The following is an 18,752-nucleotide window of genomic DNA, read 5'->3' on the forward strand; positions in this document are numbered from 1 at the left end:
AAAACATTATTCACTTTCTTTATATGTCATGAAAACATTATCAACAAAAATAAGTAACTGCCAGATCCATAAAACGTGACAAAATCATAAGCTCGACAATATCAACCGATGCAATTAGTCGAAATTCAAGGAAAATTGTTTGCATGAGTCTATGTTGCTGGTGGAACGAGGTTTTCTGGGTTTGTCTTCTTTGTTGTTTATTGAAATTTATACGACAGAAAGGAATTTTACCTGCACTCAAAACTGGCTATTCGTTTGAAGCAACCTGTAGCTTTGCTCTGTATGTGTTTTATTGCAATAAACATAAACAAGTGTTTACACTCTGGTACAGAGTGAACACATGATAAAACCGACCACAGTGTCAAATGCATTTAGTTTACATAAAGGAAATAACTATGACAATTGAACATTTCAAATAGTGTTTTACATGTTTTATATTCAATACAAATGGTAATATCTATTTTGTCATTATAGAATGCGACTTTTTATTAAGGTAAAGGTTCATCAAACCTATAAATCATCATACAATTAGGAAATGGATGCCCTTTAATAAGATCAAATATATTTCAATATCACATTATCAGAGGGAAATATGTGATGCGATATAAAGAGTATAAACATACTATCATCGATGTCTCTTTTTCCGATTCCATTTTTGAGAAGTTCAATAGTGTCCGCTAAAAAGGAATTTTCTCCTCCTGTTTCAATTGTTGCTAGATATGAATTAAACGTTCTGCAAAAACCCTGAAACGATTCGATGGTATAATTTTAGGATTACATTTTTTCAAGTCTACAATTAAGTAATGAAATTTGTTTTGGGGGGTGTTGCTGCTACTATTCTAGTCATTAATGTTGGCTAATGTTTGTAAGTTTACGTGGTTTGTCATGTTTTTTGGTTAGAGTAATTATACTCTCATTTAAATGTATTTTGGGTTAAAAAATGACATTAAAAAGAGAGATAAGATACCAAGAGGGTATTCACAAATCAGAAGTCCAATAATAACACACAACACCATGACCTAAAAGAAATCAACGAACGTCAAACAACAATAATACAACTACACTATATAAGATGAGCAAAACAAACCTTACCAACAACTTTGAGTGAGCTCTAAAGAATATGAAAATATAAAAATACGATGATAATTTGCATTACATTTTAAACTTTTTTAAATCAAAGTCAGTAATCGTCATGTCAGATAATAAAAACTATTGTTAAGTGAAAAAAAGAGACCTTTCTAAATCTTTTTTAGATTCTTTTTGTAGTTTGATTTTTACCTTTTAGAAAACAAATGTATTCTTATTACAGCAAACATAAAATGCCAGATATACTAATAACAGAATATTAAGAGTACTCATAAAGGACACAGCAATCAAACACAACTTCAACAATTGACAAAAATAGTTTCCACATTCGGTCTTCTTTAATTTAAAAATGATGTCTATACAATATAAAAATAAGAAGATGTGGTATGAATGCTAATGCGACAACTCTCCACAAGAGACCAAATTCTAATCAACCAAGAGTGAAAGTGATGTATTTACCAGAAACGTTTTAAGATCAGCAATCAAATTTACTAAACGACAAACACAAGAATAAATATCAGAGGAATGTGTAATACTTTTTGCACTGTAAAAGTGGGAAAACTATGATCTTGGAATTCATTGCGCACATCATTTGTGCTTTGGAATATTCATTAGTAACGATTGCAAAAAAAAAAAATAGGAAACGTAAAAAAAACCATTGAAAGCATATTACAACTAGACCTAAATGGATTGACGTCCAAGATATTTGTACCTTTAAATCAGTTATCATTAAATGAACTAAGTTATAGATATCTCGTATTTTTTGGATAGTTTTGCGGTGTTTCATATTCGTCGAGTGAGGTTGCCGAGGGGTTTCAACAAAAAAACTATGGTATAATTTACGATACACCGAAACATTATCCAAAAACTATTGAATATCTGTTTTAACCTTTTGCATCTTTCGCTGTTTAAAATTGTGTATTTCATATATTTTTGTTTGTTTACTTTAAAAATAATTTTGATAAGAATCATGCAGTTATATTACCATTTTCGGACCTTACACATAAAGCTTCTTCTACTCTCTAAAACAAGCACGGGCTTCAGAAACAGCGGGTTGTTGTCTCTTTGACACATTCCCCATTTCCATTCTCAATTTTATTTAACGAGATTACTTAAGTAATAACAATATAAAGGGGTGGAATCTAGCCACACTGACTCTGTTGTTCCTGTCAAAAAAATCAGGCGGCTGCGGCCAGGTCTTGCTATCTTTCTTTTTCTTTTCGAATACCATATACAACAAAACCATGGTATAATTGCGAAAATTATACAATAGATAGCTATGGTATAATTTTCGGTTATTGAGATTTATACTCTGGTTGCATTCCCATAGGTTCCATTGTACAGCTATAGGTTAATAAATTAAACCATTAAATAACAGTACATTTCTTGAATCAAATTCTAAATAATCTGAAGATATATCTCATGATAACACAAAAATATATAGGATATACTCACAGCGGCATCAACCCATGTTTTTAGTGTGTGACTAATGAAGTAGCAAGAATTTCCATAATGAAACCATCCTCTCCGACATTCCGACTGTATACAAGTTATAACTAGTGAAAATAACATACCTATAGTTGCTGTCATTTTTATTGGAATTCATAATGCCAACTTTTATGTTTCACTTTTTACTATTCTTTTTTGGGGATGGTAAATTGCTTTATTTGTATAGAGCTTTTACATTTCAACTTTCTCAGTACAAAAAGTAATAGTAGTTAATAGTTATCAAAGGTACCAGGATTATGATTTAATACGCCAGACTCGCGTTTCGTCTACATAAGACTCATCAGTGACGCTCAGATCAAAATAGTTATAAGGCCAAACAAGTACAAAGTTGAAGAGCATTGGGGACCCAAAATTCCAAAAAGTTGTGCCAAATTGATCCCAATAAGTTTTTTACCTCCTTTTCTTCCGAATAACTCTGCATCTCATGATGCAATGGTTTAATTTTCAGTAGTAATGGTTTGTGTTGCATGATGTCCGACACGTACATTTGCGCACACATATATCAATAATAATTATTGATACTAATGGATTTGTTTTAAATTTGAAAATATGCTTCCCATAATGTCACGCATGTTGTTGCAATATTCTAGATTTATTAGTTCAATTATTCATTTCTTTTTTAATTATAAATGTAATAGTGCATATATTTTTAATTTTTCTTCGACATGATCAATTCAAGTTTTAATTGCATGTTTTTTTAGTAAACTGATAAGAACACAGAGACAAGTATTGCATATAGTCATATCCAACTAAGTAAGACATCACGTGACTTTGGTAACGTGCCGCCATTTTGTGTCATTTTGTCCCATATAAAATGCATAGGTGCTTCAATAAAGTTCAATTTTCTCATTAATGACCCGTTTTCTAACTTTTGCAACTATATCCTTGGTATTCGAACATAATTCTACCTAAAAATGTTGGTTCTGACAGTTTAATTTTTGATTAAATTACGTCCCTGGAGATTCGTAAAAATCGTACTTTTTCTCGTCATTTCCCCGTTGACTCAATGGTAAATCTAGCGACCCCATGTCTACTTGTACATCAAATTCACAAATTCCGTAAATAAAAGTTACTGTAATACTTTGCAACTCGATTGAGAATATTAAAACATATATCTGTCGAAATAATGAACTTAAAATAGGGACAAAATAATTTAAATCGATGTCAAATTACGTCCAACATCAATTTACAAACTCAAAGTGATTTATTTCAGGACTTTTCAAAATGAAGGATGTGTTTGGAAGTATCGCATGTATTTTTATACATCTTGTATTTTTCATGTACAATTTGTGTTGTTTCTGTTATTTTTATTCGTTGATATTCTGATATGTTTGATTTATCAATTTCTTGCTAAAAAATAAATTATTTCAAGTGTGAAGTGAAAAAAATAGTTATCAGCAAAATCCGGGCATTGAAAAAAAATCAATATTGAAATTTTAACTTTACAAAAACATGTTATTACAAACATTTTAACATTTGTTTTTGTATACCCGCCAATATTTTTCGACATAGTTATCGGTATATATATATTGGGTATGTTTAAATAACATGAATAATAGTAGGTCACAAAATTAAGATTGATAAAATAGAAATAAAATGGTTGAGTGTTATTAAGATATAGTCGAATACAGTACAGACTGTTGGTCGAGCATGGTTAAAACAGGTTAACAGGTTAAGTACAGGTCTAGATTGGTTTAAGACTGTTTCAGACTGGTCGAGTACTTCTAGTTCGGACTTTTAAGTATAGTCCAGATAAGGGTCGAGTACAAAGCAGTATAGTCGAGTTTGGATAGGATTGGGGTCAAGAAACTAATTTCTATTGTGCGTTCTTCCATATACTATTAGTATTCTATTCCTAAGATTGAAAACAAAAGGATTCGATATTAAATAAATTGTCTAACCCCGCACTATTCCAAATCAGTAACTTCATCATTTTCTCTTTTACATCTCTTGTTATTTTCTACAGAATATACTTACAAAATCCAACAAATAAAACCATGCGAAAATCCATTATCGTTCTTATGTGACTGGCATAATTATGTCATGATAGATAAGTCTAAAGGAAATGGAGCAAATGTATCCTTACTTTCATTACATGATAAGCAGATGAACTTGTTTAATCGCTATTGTAGGTTGTGAACTTGAGATAATTTGAAAGTCATTTGATTCTTAACATTTGTCAAATTTGTGTTAAAGCAATTAGAACTGTTAGGTTGAAATGAAAAATCATTGATATGTTCATCTTCATTTGATTTTCTGTTATAAAATGTTTGTTATTCGAAACACTAAGATTTTTTTCTTCTCCAAAGGATAGATTGGTTTTCTAATAGCCGCATTTGACACAACTTGTCTGTACTTCAGGTTTGTAATATGCTTTTCCATGTCTGATAAATAAAGACAACACTATGGCCAATCAAAATAATGTCGAAGACAAATAATAACAAAACCTATCAAAAAATAGTTTAAGGATGTTTGCTACTCTTGTTTTTGACTTTTTTGTCAGATATTCGGAATCCTCTAGTTTTATCCATGTATTGCCAATAAAAAAAATTCCCGCTAACCCCTACTTTTCTGTCCATAATTTTACATGTAGTTTGACAAGCCATTTATGAAAATCTTATAAAATCCTTGTTATTTTTTCATAGTTTTTGAAAGAAAAAAGGTGCCAATGTTAAATGTATGAAACATCTAGAGAGAATCATTTCCCGCCAAATTTTCAATTCTCAGATCTGCAGTGACATCACAACATGTAACTGACCAATCAATGATTAGCATTTGTGTTATGTAAACAATGTTGAGAGGTGATGCCAATAAAAATCCTCTAGATTTTCCATATACTTCAATGCAAATTAATTTAATTGATATATATCGACACCAGTTGAATATAGTAATTTTACTCTTTTAATATTGTTAAAGACACTATATAATATCTCCATTTTTATTTTTATCATACTATATCCTCTGGTTAAAAAATAATCGGCAATATAAATAATCAGTAATCACCTTCAAATAGATGAAAAATCTAGAGGATTCCTATTGGCATCACCCCTTGAAAAATGTAAATGCCAGGATGTCCAGATCTGAGAATTGATTATATCTCGAAAACAAGGTCACGGACCTATCATTTTTTTCTGCTTTTTAATTTCTGTTATTTATATACTATCAATTTATAACAATCATTTAAAAATCTTGTTATTTTTAAACAGAGGAGCGAACATCCTTAAGCAACGCAACCCCACCAAAATCAGGGACGAACGCAGGTGCTCCAAAATGTAAGATATTCCTGTTTCATTGGTGGATCCGGCGTATTTATCATGCAATTGAAAATCTTGTGATTGTGGTTACAATTAGAACATATCCACATATATTCCATAACGGTTAACTATATCGTGATTAATATTGTGTCCGTTACACTTTCGAAGGAATGATCTCTACCTTACCTTTTGAAACCATTGATGCTTGTTACCAATCACTCTCTATGGAGCAATCATGATAGGAAATGAAAGGCCTGGAATATCTTAAATATGATACATTCTCCATATGTAGGCACTGCTGGAATGCTGCTACACAGAAATTGAAAGTTCACAATGAGAAATTTAATCATAATCATTTGTGTTATGAAGTTAGTTTTTCAAATGACACTCATTGTCAATTTCTGGATGCAAGTCAAGATATGAAGCAGACTTAATTGTATCTGTGGTTTTCTTTTCAAATTCATTGGGGGAAGATGCATTTAACAGTCATCAGAATTTCGATTGTTCGATATAAAGATGTTATCTATATAACAGAAAGTGAAGTTAAACGATAATGCCCGCTCCCTTACAATGTTTTACCAGTCCTGTGTTTTGCATCTCAAAGTCCCCTGAGATCGATACTTTGTGTCTTTTGTTTTTGTCCTGTGTTTTGTATCTCAAAGTCCTCTTAGATCGATACTTTGTGTCTTTTGTTTTTGTGTTAAGTACAGTAATGACCAGTTGAGCTCTTTCCAACTGATGTTTAGTTTGTTCTAGTGATTTTTAATGGCGGGAAAAAGACTGACTCGGGTTTTTACCTTATATTTAGCATTGGCATTATTTGGGTCTCAAATCGTAAGAAAAGAAATCTAGAATCGGCTTAAATTTTGGTGATGATCTTTTATGAGCAATTGAAGTCTCCTATGAAATTAAAAGTGTGTGATATGGGGCAAATATTTTACCCTGTATCATCGGAAAAAACCCAAGCAATCCGAACATCTTACAACTAGAGCCTCTAAAGAGCCTGTGTCGCTCACCTAGGTCTATATGCATAATCAACAACGGACTCTCTCCAACATTGTAGACAAGAATAAAGTTCATTACAATTCACCAATACAAGATCAACAATTTCTTTTTTGTTGATCTTGTATTGGTGATCATTTTGTCTGTTTAGTTATTCTCTTTTGCTCGAAACACAAAAGAGCGCTAGGGTAAAAAAAATCTTCATTAAGGGCAATCACTCCTATGAAGAGTTACAGTCTACTAACTATAAATTTGATTTGTTTGTGGATCTTGCCTTGCTGATCATTTTTGTTATTCAAAGTTTCTATTTATCTATTAAGATTCTTATCATATAAGGCAAAATGTAAAACAATTGTAAAAATCGTCATTAAAGGGCAATAACTGCAATTAAAAAAGAGTTTCAACTGTTGAACAAATCTTCTACAGAGCTTGATTTTCTGTTGTAATAACCTACTTTTTCATTACAGGCAATAAGCAAAAATATGTGACCATAGGACATAATGCCCCATTCACACTATCCTATGTCAATGTTCAGTGAACCGTGAATTTGGTCAAAATCCTAATTTGTCAAATATTTTGAGTGTTCACCTCACATTGAAGTTGATTGAACTTGATGAATATGTTTCAAGTTGATGTGAAATATCTTTAAATCTGAAGGAATCTTGTATTGATCTGATGAGTTAAGCCTTTTTCAACTGATTTTTATAGTTTGTTATTATGTTGTGCTGGTACACCACTGTCCCTGGTTAGGGGGAGGGTTGAGTGCTCACAAACATGTTTAACCCTGCCATATTTTTTATGTGCCTGTCCCAAGTCAGGAGCCTGTAATTCAGTAGTTGTCCTTGGTTCATGTCTGTCATATTGTTTTTCATTAATTGTTTTGTTATAAATTAGACCGTTAGTTTTCTCAATTGAATTGTTTCATATTTTTCATGTCAGGGCCTTTTTTTCTCATTGTTGATGGCCGTACGGTTGCCTATAATTGCTTCACCCACTTTATTTGAACTTTGGTGGATAGTTGTCTAATTGGCAATCATACCTATCTCCTTATTTTTATATTGGCTGGATAAAACATTACCCTATCTCTCCAGAATTACAGATGTTTTTGGTTGTTTAAACATTTAAATTACAATTGTAGTTTCAAAAATACCATAAAAAGTTCCTCGATTGCAGGTCCCCACATTTAATTCATTTTCATCATTGGTTCTAAAATAACCTTGTTGGGGAAATATCCTATTGAACTTCATCTCTGGTGGAACATCTACTCAATTACATGTAATTAATATGGCTTCAGTCACCCCTTCAGTTAAAAATAAGAACATTTGGTTTTATTGCTAATGAAGCAACTATTCAATTGTCCAATTGAAGTGAATGTAAGAAACTATTGATCACCTAACAACCTTCAACAGTAGGCAAATCACATACTGTATACAATCAGTGTACAATCAGGGCTATTCCATTAAAATGTATGTGGGAGGGTAGGAAGGGACTTTCAAAATATCCCTACAACCAAGAACAATTTTTTAGATAATTTTGCATAATTGTAAAAGATGCATACTGAAAAAAGACCCATGATGACACGACCCACATTCAATAATTAAACTTCCCTTGCTACCCTCCCACATACATTTTAATGGAATAGCCCTCACCAAAGCTTGTTACCTTTGTCACTGAGGCATCTTTGAATGAACTAACTCACAATTTTTGTAAAATTTATTAAAAATGATTGGTAAACAAATACATACATCATAAAATATTTCAATGCAACATGTCACATGACAATCATGTGATAAATAGCATATGCATAAAATGATACAAAAAACAAAGGAAAAACAAAGAAAATTTTGTATATCTTCTGACACTACAAAATTAAGAGGGGTGAAAATACTGCACTAAGAACAGCTGAAAATATACAATACAGTATTCATGTTTCTTTTAAAATTAACTATTACATGCTTAATAATCTTTTTTTTTTTAAATGGGACAGATATGACTGTACCTTGTATATAACAAAAATATTTTGTAAATAAATTGCCAAAGATTTTTGATAGGAGTCTGAGATAATGTACAAATTTTAAAAGTTCTAATTAAAAAAAAAATCAGTTAAGTAAGGTTTTGAAATTAAATACTTTCCATTCAATATATCATTTAAGTAGATGATAAGCATATGCATAACATTATATATATTATAATTTCATGACAATTATACATCACAGTTTAATGAAAAGATACAGGTGAAATGATGAAATTTTCTATAAGGCCACACTAAATCATTCTGCCATTTTTAATTCAAAAGAAAAATCCTAGGAAAAAAACGAAAAAAATAAATCCAATAATTATTTTAATCTGGAAATTTTTTTTCTCCCTTGCACCTATTTTCATCAGGGTTACAGCAAGATAAAAACAACAAATGAATTTAATGTAGCCTTAAAATAAACATTACACAAGAGTTAACAGGTTGTTATATTCTTCATTAGTATATAAGCAAACAAAGGTTATTTAGTAATCGCTAATAATAATTATTTCATTCATTATATTAATTACAATAACTCCATCCACAAATTAGACTTAGCAGCAGAGCACAACTGTTTTTTTTTCTATTTTGTCAACTGCATCTGTTCCCTTGAATTCAGATTGTTGTACTGTGTGTGTTTCATATTTATTATTCATAATCAATTTGATCAGATTTTTACATGTTTTTAATCCAAATGGATAAGCAAATTCTATATAAAAAATTGATAAGTCCAAAGAAAGAATTGAACATCATGTCAATGTTAATGATAATCTTAATAGATAGATAGACAAAAAATATAGGCGTAGATGCTCAATTTATTATAAACATATATGAATACAAGTAACACAAGCTCTGTAGAATTTTTAATTTACACAATAGATTAAAAAATGTTATAAAAATTTCATTAAATGTTAGAAATAGAACTATTACACACTAAACTAACTTCCATTGCCTTGACATGAATTTTCAGATATTTCCTGTTTAATGTCTGTAAGAGATTGAAAGTCTTTAGCTATGAAAACCTCCTTTTCACTAGAAGCTATAGCCTTAATTTCGTCCGTATCAGAAATCTTAATACCAATAGTTATAACTTTAACACCTTTCTGTTTCAATGCTTCCGCTGATGGTATGGTATCCCTGGAATTGAGGTTAGACTGTCCATCAGTCAACAGAATTACTATGTCCTCCGCGGAACTTCTGCCACCGCTCATTTTCAACACATCTGCTGCAGTGCGTAGACCTCCAGCAGTATTTGTTGAGCCGGCTTTATAACGTGTTGTAGAAATTACCTTAGCTACATTACCATTAGAATATCTTCCCAGGCTGAAAACCAGGTTGACTCTTGTACTGTATGTTATAAGGGCAAACCTGTGTTCGTTTGAAGTGCCACCAATTTCTTCTACTAATGCTCTCACGAAATCTAACATATATTGGAAATTATCTTTGCCGACACTCGATGATGAATCCAGTACAAACACAATATCCTTTCTGTCTATACAGGCTACAAATAAAGGAAAGACGGAATCATTATGGTCAAATAACATAAAGGTTATGATTGATTACTGCTTCCTTAACATCTATGGCAAATATTTCATGCATATTAAGGGCAAAAACAAGTTACAATAAATCCAAGACTGAAAAATATTATATAGGTGTTGCAAAGTGATTAGACTTGGATGAAGAGAGGAACATTTGAATTAGTAACTGGAAAAAAAGATGAAATATGTTTTATATTGAATGCAACCTTAAAATTAAAAGACATCATATAAAATCCAGTGGCAGATCTAGACAGAGACCATTCATCCAGCTGCAGTGTGTTGCTTGTGTACAACTAATATAAAAATCAGGATATGTCGTATGATTGCCAATGACACATCTATCCGACAGAGATGTGGTATGATTGCCAATGACACAACTATCCACCAAAGATGTGGTTATAATGATTGCTAATGACACAACTATCCACCATAGATATGGTATGATTGCCAATGACACAACTAACCACCAAAGTTCAAATGAAGTGGATGTAAGCAATTATAGGCAACTGTACGGCCTTTGACAATGAGAAAAACCCAAACCGTATAGTCGGCTATAAAAGGCCCCTACATGAAAAATATGAAACAATAGACTTGAGAAAACTAACATCCTAATTTATAACAAAACAATATACGAAAAAACTAATATGACAGAAATGAACCAACGACAACCACTAAACAACAGGCTCCTGACTTGGGACAGGCACTTAAAGAATGTGGCGGGGTTAAAAAAAGTTTGTGAGCGCTCAACCCTCCCCTAACCTAGGACAGTGGTGTAACAGCACAACATAAGAACAAACTATAACAAGAGTGCACACGCTGAAATGTCTCGCCTTCTTTACTAACCATTGATTTTATGTTGATAGTCCTAAATACAAAGCTTTACTACAAGTAACACATAAACTTAACATGATCCAAGAAAATGAGGTCAAGGTCAGATAAACCAAATGAGAAATACATGTACACCTTACAATCATTCAATAAACCAAACATAGTTGACCTATTGCTAATTGTTTCTAAGAAACAGTCTCAATCAAGAAAACTTAACATTGACCAATGAACCATGAAAATGAGGTCAAGGTCAGATGAACCATGCCAGACAGGCATGTACACCTTACAATCAATTTAGACATTAAATATAGTTGACCTATTGCTTATAGTATCTAAGAAACAAACTTAACCATGAAAACTTAACATTGACCAATGAACCATGAAAATGAGGTCAAGGTCAGATGATACCTGCCAGACAGACATATACACCTTACAATCCTTCCATACATCAAATATAGTTGATCTATTGCTTATAATTGAAGAAAAACAGACCAAAACACAAAAACTTAACACTGAGAAATAAACAGTGAAAATGAGGTCAAGGTCAAATAAAACCTGTGAGACTGACATGTACATCATAAAATATTTCCATACACCATTTATAGTTGACCTATTGCATATAGTATTAGAAAAAAGACCAAAACTCAAAAACTTAACTTTGACCACTGAACAATAAAAATGAGGTCAAGGTCAGAATACACCTACCAGTTGGACATGTACACCTTACAATCATTCAATATACCAAATATAGTAGACCTACTGCTTATAGTATCTGATATATGGACTTGACCACAAAAACTTAACCTTGTTCACTGATCCATGAAATGAGGTCAAGGTCAAATGAAAATTGTCTGACGGGCATGAGGACCTTGCAAGGTACGCACATACTAAATATAGTTATCCTATTACTCATAATAAGAAAGAAATTAACATTACAAAAAATGTTGACTTTTTTTTCGAGTAGTCACTGAACCATGAAAATGAGGTCAAGGACAAAGGACATATGACAGACGGAAACTTCGTAACATAAGGCATCTATATACAAATTATGAAGCATCCAGGTCTTCTAGCTTCTAAAATATAAAGCTTTTAAGAAATTAGCTAACGCCGCTGCTGCCGCCAGATCACTATCCCTAAGTCGAGCTTTCTGCGACAAAAGTCGCAGGCTCGACAAAAATCAGTTGAAAAACGATCAACTCATCAGATCAATACAAAACAGAAAATATCAAACAAAAACAGACTGGCAGGTATTTATTCATCCCTCATCCCTAACAACAAAAAAGACAGATCTGAGAGTACTTGCAGTTACTGACATCTAGCTATAGTTCAAGGCCAATAACAAATAATAACGTATCTTAAACTAAAATATCAATCAGTGCACATCCAACATCCAATGGATAAAGCTGTTTAAAAAAGATTTTGCGTGGAAATTGAACCATGTTTTTACACAATACAAGACTTTTAGTGTACACATGCGCATAAGTGTGAAATGAATTATGTGTCGTAAATCTTTCAAAATGATGTAAATATCATTTACACTTTTTTGTATGATCATCTAAAGTATTTACTTGAAGAAATAACATGGAAAGAATTATTTAAATTAAGGATATACTTAGGTCAGGTTTAGGAATTTGTATCAGATGTTATGACTCCTTGGTTATTTTTTCCTACCAATACAGGATGAAATATTTTGCCCCATAACACCCATTTTTCTTTTCATATAAGACTTCAATAGTTCATAAAAGGTCATTTACCAAAATCAAAGCAGATTCTAGATTTCTTTTCTTTCAATTTGAGACCCAAATAATACCAATGCAAATATAAGGTAAAAGTCCAAGTAAGCCTTTTCCTGCCATTTTTTAAATATTAAATATCTCGAAAAGGAGCTCCATAGCCTATCAATATTTTTAGCTTATTTTGTTCCTTAGCTACTGCTCTTCTGACTTATAGTATCAAATTTAAATTCTAGATTTTCTTAATTTCACCTAAGTACATCCTTAAAGATGCTAGACAAAAGTAAATGGATTTAAGTTATTCTGTCTCTGTTCCATTATATCTGTCAAGTAAACATCCAGTATAAGAAAATAAGTGCTTTTTAAAAATCAAAAGTGAAGTTTCATATCAGTTTGTTATTGCATTAATAAAGAATATACAGGGCTGCCAAGTCTCACGCATTTAGCGTGAGCCTCTCGCATTTTCATGCTTATTTGGCGCCATTTTCCTTTGATCTATTGTTTTTTTCTCTTTGATCTTTAAGATTTTGGCCAAATCTCACGCATTTGCATTATTAAAAGTTGGCAGAACTGAATATAGCGGACATGTAATTCAGATAATGTGGCATACTTCAAACACGTAATTCTGCTAATGTGGCATACTTCAAACATGTAATTCTGCTAATGTGGCATACTTCAAACAATATTCTGTTGATAAACAGATCTAGAACTACCAATGTACAAGTTCATGTCAGTTCACAGAATCAATATCAAAAGTACAAAATTTTCTTGTTAATCATTGTCCATGATTTCCCAAGTTATTATTACATTAATTACCTTTTGGTAAAAAGAATAAAATGATTAAAAAACGGAATTGATAGGAAAAGGTTGGGAAGCCTTAAATTATTTTTGGAATCCTCGGTTGAGTCAGAAGGATTGGAAACTTCTTTTCCTTGAACTTTTTGTTTAATCATGTAAATGAGGTCAAAGTTATTGGCAAAACTATTTGAAAATGTAAATTAAAATATGAAACTAAAATAATTAGGTTTAAAATATTTGAACATTAGTTTTATATGATTTTGCAGGTGAAACAATGAAGTCTTGTCTAAAGAACCCTTTTCAGCCATTAACATTCATATATATTGATACATACCTTTCTCACACCTATGGCCTGAGTATCCTGTTGGACATTTACATTGAAATGTATTGACCCCAACACTGCAGACACCTCCATTCAAACAAGGATTCTCATTACATATTGATTCATCTGTAAAATAACAGTAGAATCTGGTTATCCGATAATCTCCCTTTTTGTAATGATTTCAAAGTTGTCTCCCCTTCTTTATATTGGAAAATTATTTTCTTAAAAAACATACAATTTATAAAAAAAAAAATTCCATCGAATAATTTTTAAGCAAGGTAAACAAAATTTTGCTGTTGTTTAATACATAGCAAATAAAACTTTTGAAAGTTTTTATACTTTTTTTTTAATAAAATTGCTGTAAGAAAAAGTTGATCTCTTAAGGACGACATCAAAAGTTAAATGTAGGATAAAAAACTTAATTCACATAGTTTTTTCACTGAAACCCCCCCCCCCCCCTCTTAACTTAATTTGGGAAAAATTGATTGACCAATATGGATATATGTAAAATCGATTTTGGATAAACAAAACTTGCAGCAATTTTAACCCCCCACCCCCAAACTATTTGATTTAAGTTTTTTATCCTACATTGATCTTTTGATGTCGTCCCTTAGGGAATACTCTTTCAATAGTGAAGAATGTATAAGAAAAACTCAGTGTATCAACCAACGTCTTATTAAGGAGGTATTCATCATTTTTTTTAAAATTTTGATTGGTAGATACATGCAGCTAGTGTATTATTCATGTACATTCTTTTATTTATGGAATATCGTTCAAATTAATTCCACCACTGTGTGGGGACATACACAAGGATCTCTTTTTTTTCACTATTTTGTGCTTGAAGTTCTTTGTTCAAAGTGGTTCTTGCAATTGGTTAAAAAGCAATGTGCATGCTATTTTTTATGTTTTTCATTCATGGTGAAATAGCCATTTTATTTCCTGTTTTCAAACTTGCACATGACACACTCCCCCCCCCCCCCCCCCCCCCCAACCTAACCCAATCAATCCCCTTACAACCATCTTCATATATTAAATTACCTCTACAAGTGGCTTTAACCAAGTCAGTTGTCAAACTAGCCAATGCATTGAAGTCATCAATTATTTTCACATTATTATCAGTTGGTTCACTGGCCATAGCTCGTAACTCTGCACGATCAAAAGTTCCGACACCAATAGTTATAACATGTACTCCTTCCTCTTTGGCTTTCTGGGCCTCAGGTATTGTGCTCTCTGCCTTTACATTAGATACACCATCAGTTATTATTATCACTGTAAATGAAGGATAAATAAATTGCCATGATGTTTTGTAGAAGCCACTAAAATAAATGCATGTTCACCATTTGCAACTATATTTATTGGGCAGGTCACTATATATCAAGACAAGCATTACATTGGAAAATCCTATTCATTCCACAATGACCTGCTATCAGTGATGTTCTGGTTATAGATTATAATCAAGAATCCATCCATCAATGAAAATATTATATTTTACAATTTTATTATTTTTTTTTATTAAGTAAACCTTTTGACACCTTCCAGTACACTCTGAACTTGGATATTTCATCTATATATGTCATGCACATTTATTACATAAGGATAAGTACGTTTCTTGTTACTAAATTCTTACATTATTTGCATATTAATTATAAACCTACTAAAATCAAAAATCAAGATGTATCTTTCTTTCCGATTATTCTGATTAATAGATTATAATTTTCCAACTAAGTCACAACACTACCTACTACTAGCCTATCAATATGACAAATAGTGGAAAAGTTTAACTTACATTATAAAAATAAGGAGATGAGGTACGATTGCAAATGAGACAATTATCCACCAAAGTTAAAATAAAGTTGATGCAAGCAATTATAGGCAACTGTACAGCCTTCAATTACCTTGGATTAATTTATTTTTGATATAATGGGTATAAATTTTTTGTTGATTGAGAATTATTCTTTTTATGAATATCTGATTTTATATTTTTTGCCAAGGTTTGCATATAAGTATATAGAAAAATTCTACTTAGTTGGAATATTTAAATTTATGGTTTTACTGTTAACTACAAATTCCATGAAATATGGTATCCCACGAATAACCATAATCCACAGTAATAGAAAATTATGGCAAGCCATTTGATTATCTATTCTAACTTCAAGACATCTAATAAACTTTATAAGATATCTCATATAGTTTATAAGATATCTTATATTGTTTATAAGATATCTTATATAGTTTATAAGATATTTTATATAGTTTATAAGATATCTTATATTGTTTATAAGATATGTTATATAATTTATAAGATATTTTATATAGTTTAAAAGATATCTCATATATAATTTATAAGATATCTCATGTAATTTTTTTCATAAGATATCTTATATACTTTATTAGATATCTTATAAACTTTAGAAGACGGCTTGCCATAGAAAATGCTCAATCCACTATGTATTAAGTACTGTACATGCCTTCAACAAACGTGCTTCTTCATAATTGCCATGATTTTTTTTAAGTGTCAATTGTTAAAGCAGTAAGTTCACAAAAGAATCAAATATTTGATAATTTTTAATCTAAAATACTATAAATTCACACAAAAATGGTTGTGACATAACTTGTTAAATCAATACAAAACTAGATATCATTGAGATGGGAGCCATCTCTGTGGGCCCCGCTGTGAATAATGTGTGGTAAAAAATTTGTATCTTTATCATTAGACATGGGGTTGTCAACTGAAACCAAAGTTTTTGACCTTAAACTTTGACCTAGGAAGTTGTACATAAATTATGACACACCCTCTGGTGTTGGTTAATATACATGTCAAGTATAAACTTTGCAATCATAACGGTTCTCTAGATATAGAGCGGACACAATTTGTTACGGATGGACGGACAGACTGATCACTATAGGGCGTCTGCCATTCGGTGGCCCTAATAAAGTCTTTCTGGCATATATATATATATATTTAATAAAATAAATTATTATTATTACATATCAAATTATAAATTTGAAGTTGTGACCTATAAATTATGCATTATTCATGTTATAAATTCAGTTTGTTTCTTAATTTGCATAATTTTAAAGAATTCATTTAAATATCTTAGGCTGCAACCCCTAATCAGGGAAAATGTAAATTGTAGTATTATAAAGAGATGTGTTCTACCCAGGGCTATCCCAGAAAAAAATATATATGGAGAGAGAGGAGGGGAGGTGGTTGGATGGCACTTGATTTTTTTTTGTATGGGTGGGGGCAGGTCAAGAAGCTCAAATTGCGTGGTTATGTATGCAAAGTAAAATGCAATAAAAAATGTGTGCCAGACCCCATTCCTAAAAGAGATATTTAGTGAGGCCTTCAGATAAGTACTACACTATATCACAATTTATAGGTTTACTTACAGAAATTTTGTGCATCAGGTCGGTCACCTCTAGATGGGTTAAATACACTTCGTCTCACCATCTTTATTCCAGCAGCTGTGTTTGTGTTACCATAAACATAACCAACACTGGAAATAGCATCTTCTACACCAGATTTAGTAATATAATCATCGAGATGGAATCCCATTCTGGCCGATGTACTGTATGAGACCAATCCTATACGTGTGTGTCGCTTCCCAATGGTCAGTTCCTCTACGACTCTGTAAATAAAGTCTTTGACCAGTCGGAAGTTATGTTGACCGATGCTACCAGAGGAATCAATGAGGAAGGCAACATCTGCCTTAGCGTCACAAGCTGGAGAGAAAAAAATATACAAACTGTTAATGATGTCTTTAAACTAAATCTGTTGGATGTGTACTGATTGATACTTTTGTATTATATAAACTAAGGCTGGTGGTTTTCTCATTTGAAATGTTTCACATTTTTTCATATGTCTGGGCCTTTTATGGCTGACTATATGGTATGAGTTTTTCTCATTGTTAAAGGCTGTACAGTGACCTTAAATTGCTTTCATCTTTGTCATTTGAACTCTGTTGGATAGTTGACTCATGGGCAATCATATCACATCTCCTTCAATACTTTTATAGTAGTTCAATGATGGAAAAACTTGAATTGTAAACTGTGATAATGGTACTGTAAATTCAAATTCAACTTCAAGATTAATTATTGCAAATTTAGGAAAGCTTTAATGCTATCACAACCTAAAGTCAAGTTTTTATTTTTGCAAAACCTATCCTAACGTAATTTCACGATAATAACAACTTCTGTTAAATTTATTCACACTTTTTTGAGGCTCATAGCTGATTTAATTGTCTCCTTTCATTCATACAAGTGGAATAATCGGAAAATCATCATCATAAGCCTCACTTGGTATATATTTTCATGTATTGAAATTATATACTGTAAACCAACTTATATTCATGGATACTTAATTTCGCGTTTAACCCTTTCTAGTCAATTTCGCGGCGATTTAATTTCACGATTTTCAAATTAACTTAACGCAGTTAAATAAGGAAAGATCCCAATTTTACATATTCGCTACGACTTATAATCGTGTTATTTTTCAATTCGCGAATATCGCGAAAATTAAAGAACCTTAGTGAGCACGCTCACATACCCCACGTCCCCACATTTTCATTGGAGAAATTAAATAAGTGTAACAAAAAAAAATTGTATAAGAAAAAATATTGAATAATAGTTTCCTGTCAATATGCACATCTACATAGTATGTCCTTC

The 18,752-nt window shown here is 31.6% G+C and overlaps 1 protein-coding gene across 12 annotated transcripts in view; it reads right to left on the reverse strand.

The window, feature by feature from the left end:
- Window positions 1-8,876: 8,876 nt before the first annotated feature.
- Window positions 8,877-18,752, reverse strand: part of LOC127718513 (uncharacterized) — a 150,120-nt gene continuing 140,244 nt past the window's right edge. For all 12 annotated transcript variants that reach the window (XM_052224571.1, XM_052224576.1, XM_052224569.1 and 9 more), the window contains 4 exons: window positions 17,478-17,810; window positions 15,123-15,353; window positions 14,097-14,210; window positions 8,877-10,366 (listed from right to left, as the gene is read on the reverse strand). In XM_052224571.1, the coding sequence (XP_052080531.1) occupies window positions 9,804-10,366; window positions 14,097-14,210; window positions 15,123-15,353; window positions 17,478-17,810 (1,241 nt within the window). In that variant the 3' untranslated portion in view covers window positions 8,877-9,803. The remainder of the gene's footprint in view (window positions 10,367-14,096; window positions 14,211-15,122; window positions 15,354-17,477; window positions 17,811-18,752) is intronic.

This window comes from Mytilus californianus, unplaced genomic scaffold, assembly GCF_021869535.1.
Source record: "Mytilus californianus isolate M0D057914Y unplaced genomic scaffold, xbMytCali1.0.p SCAF_10, whole genome shotgun sequence".
Taxonomy (NCBI): domain Eukaryota; kingdom Metazoa; phylum Mollusca; class Bivalvia; order Mytilida; family Mytilidae; genus Mytilus; species Mytilus californianus.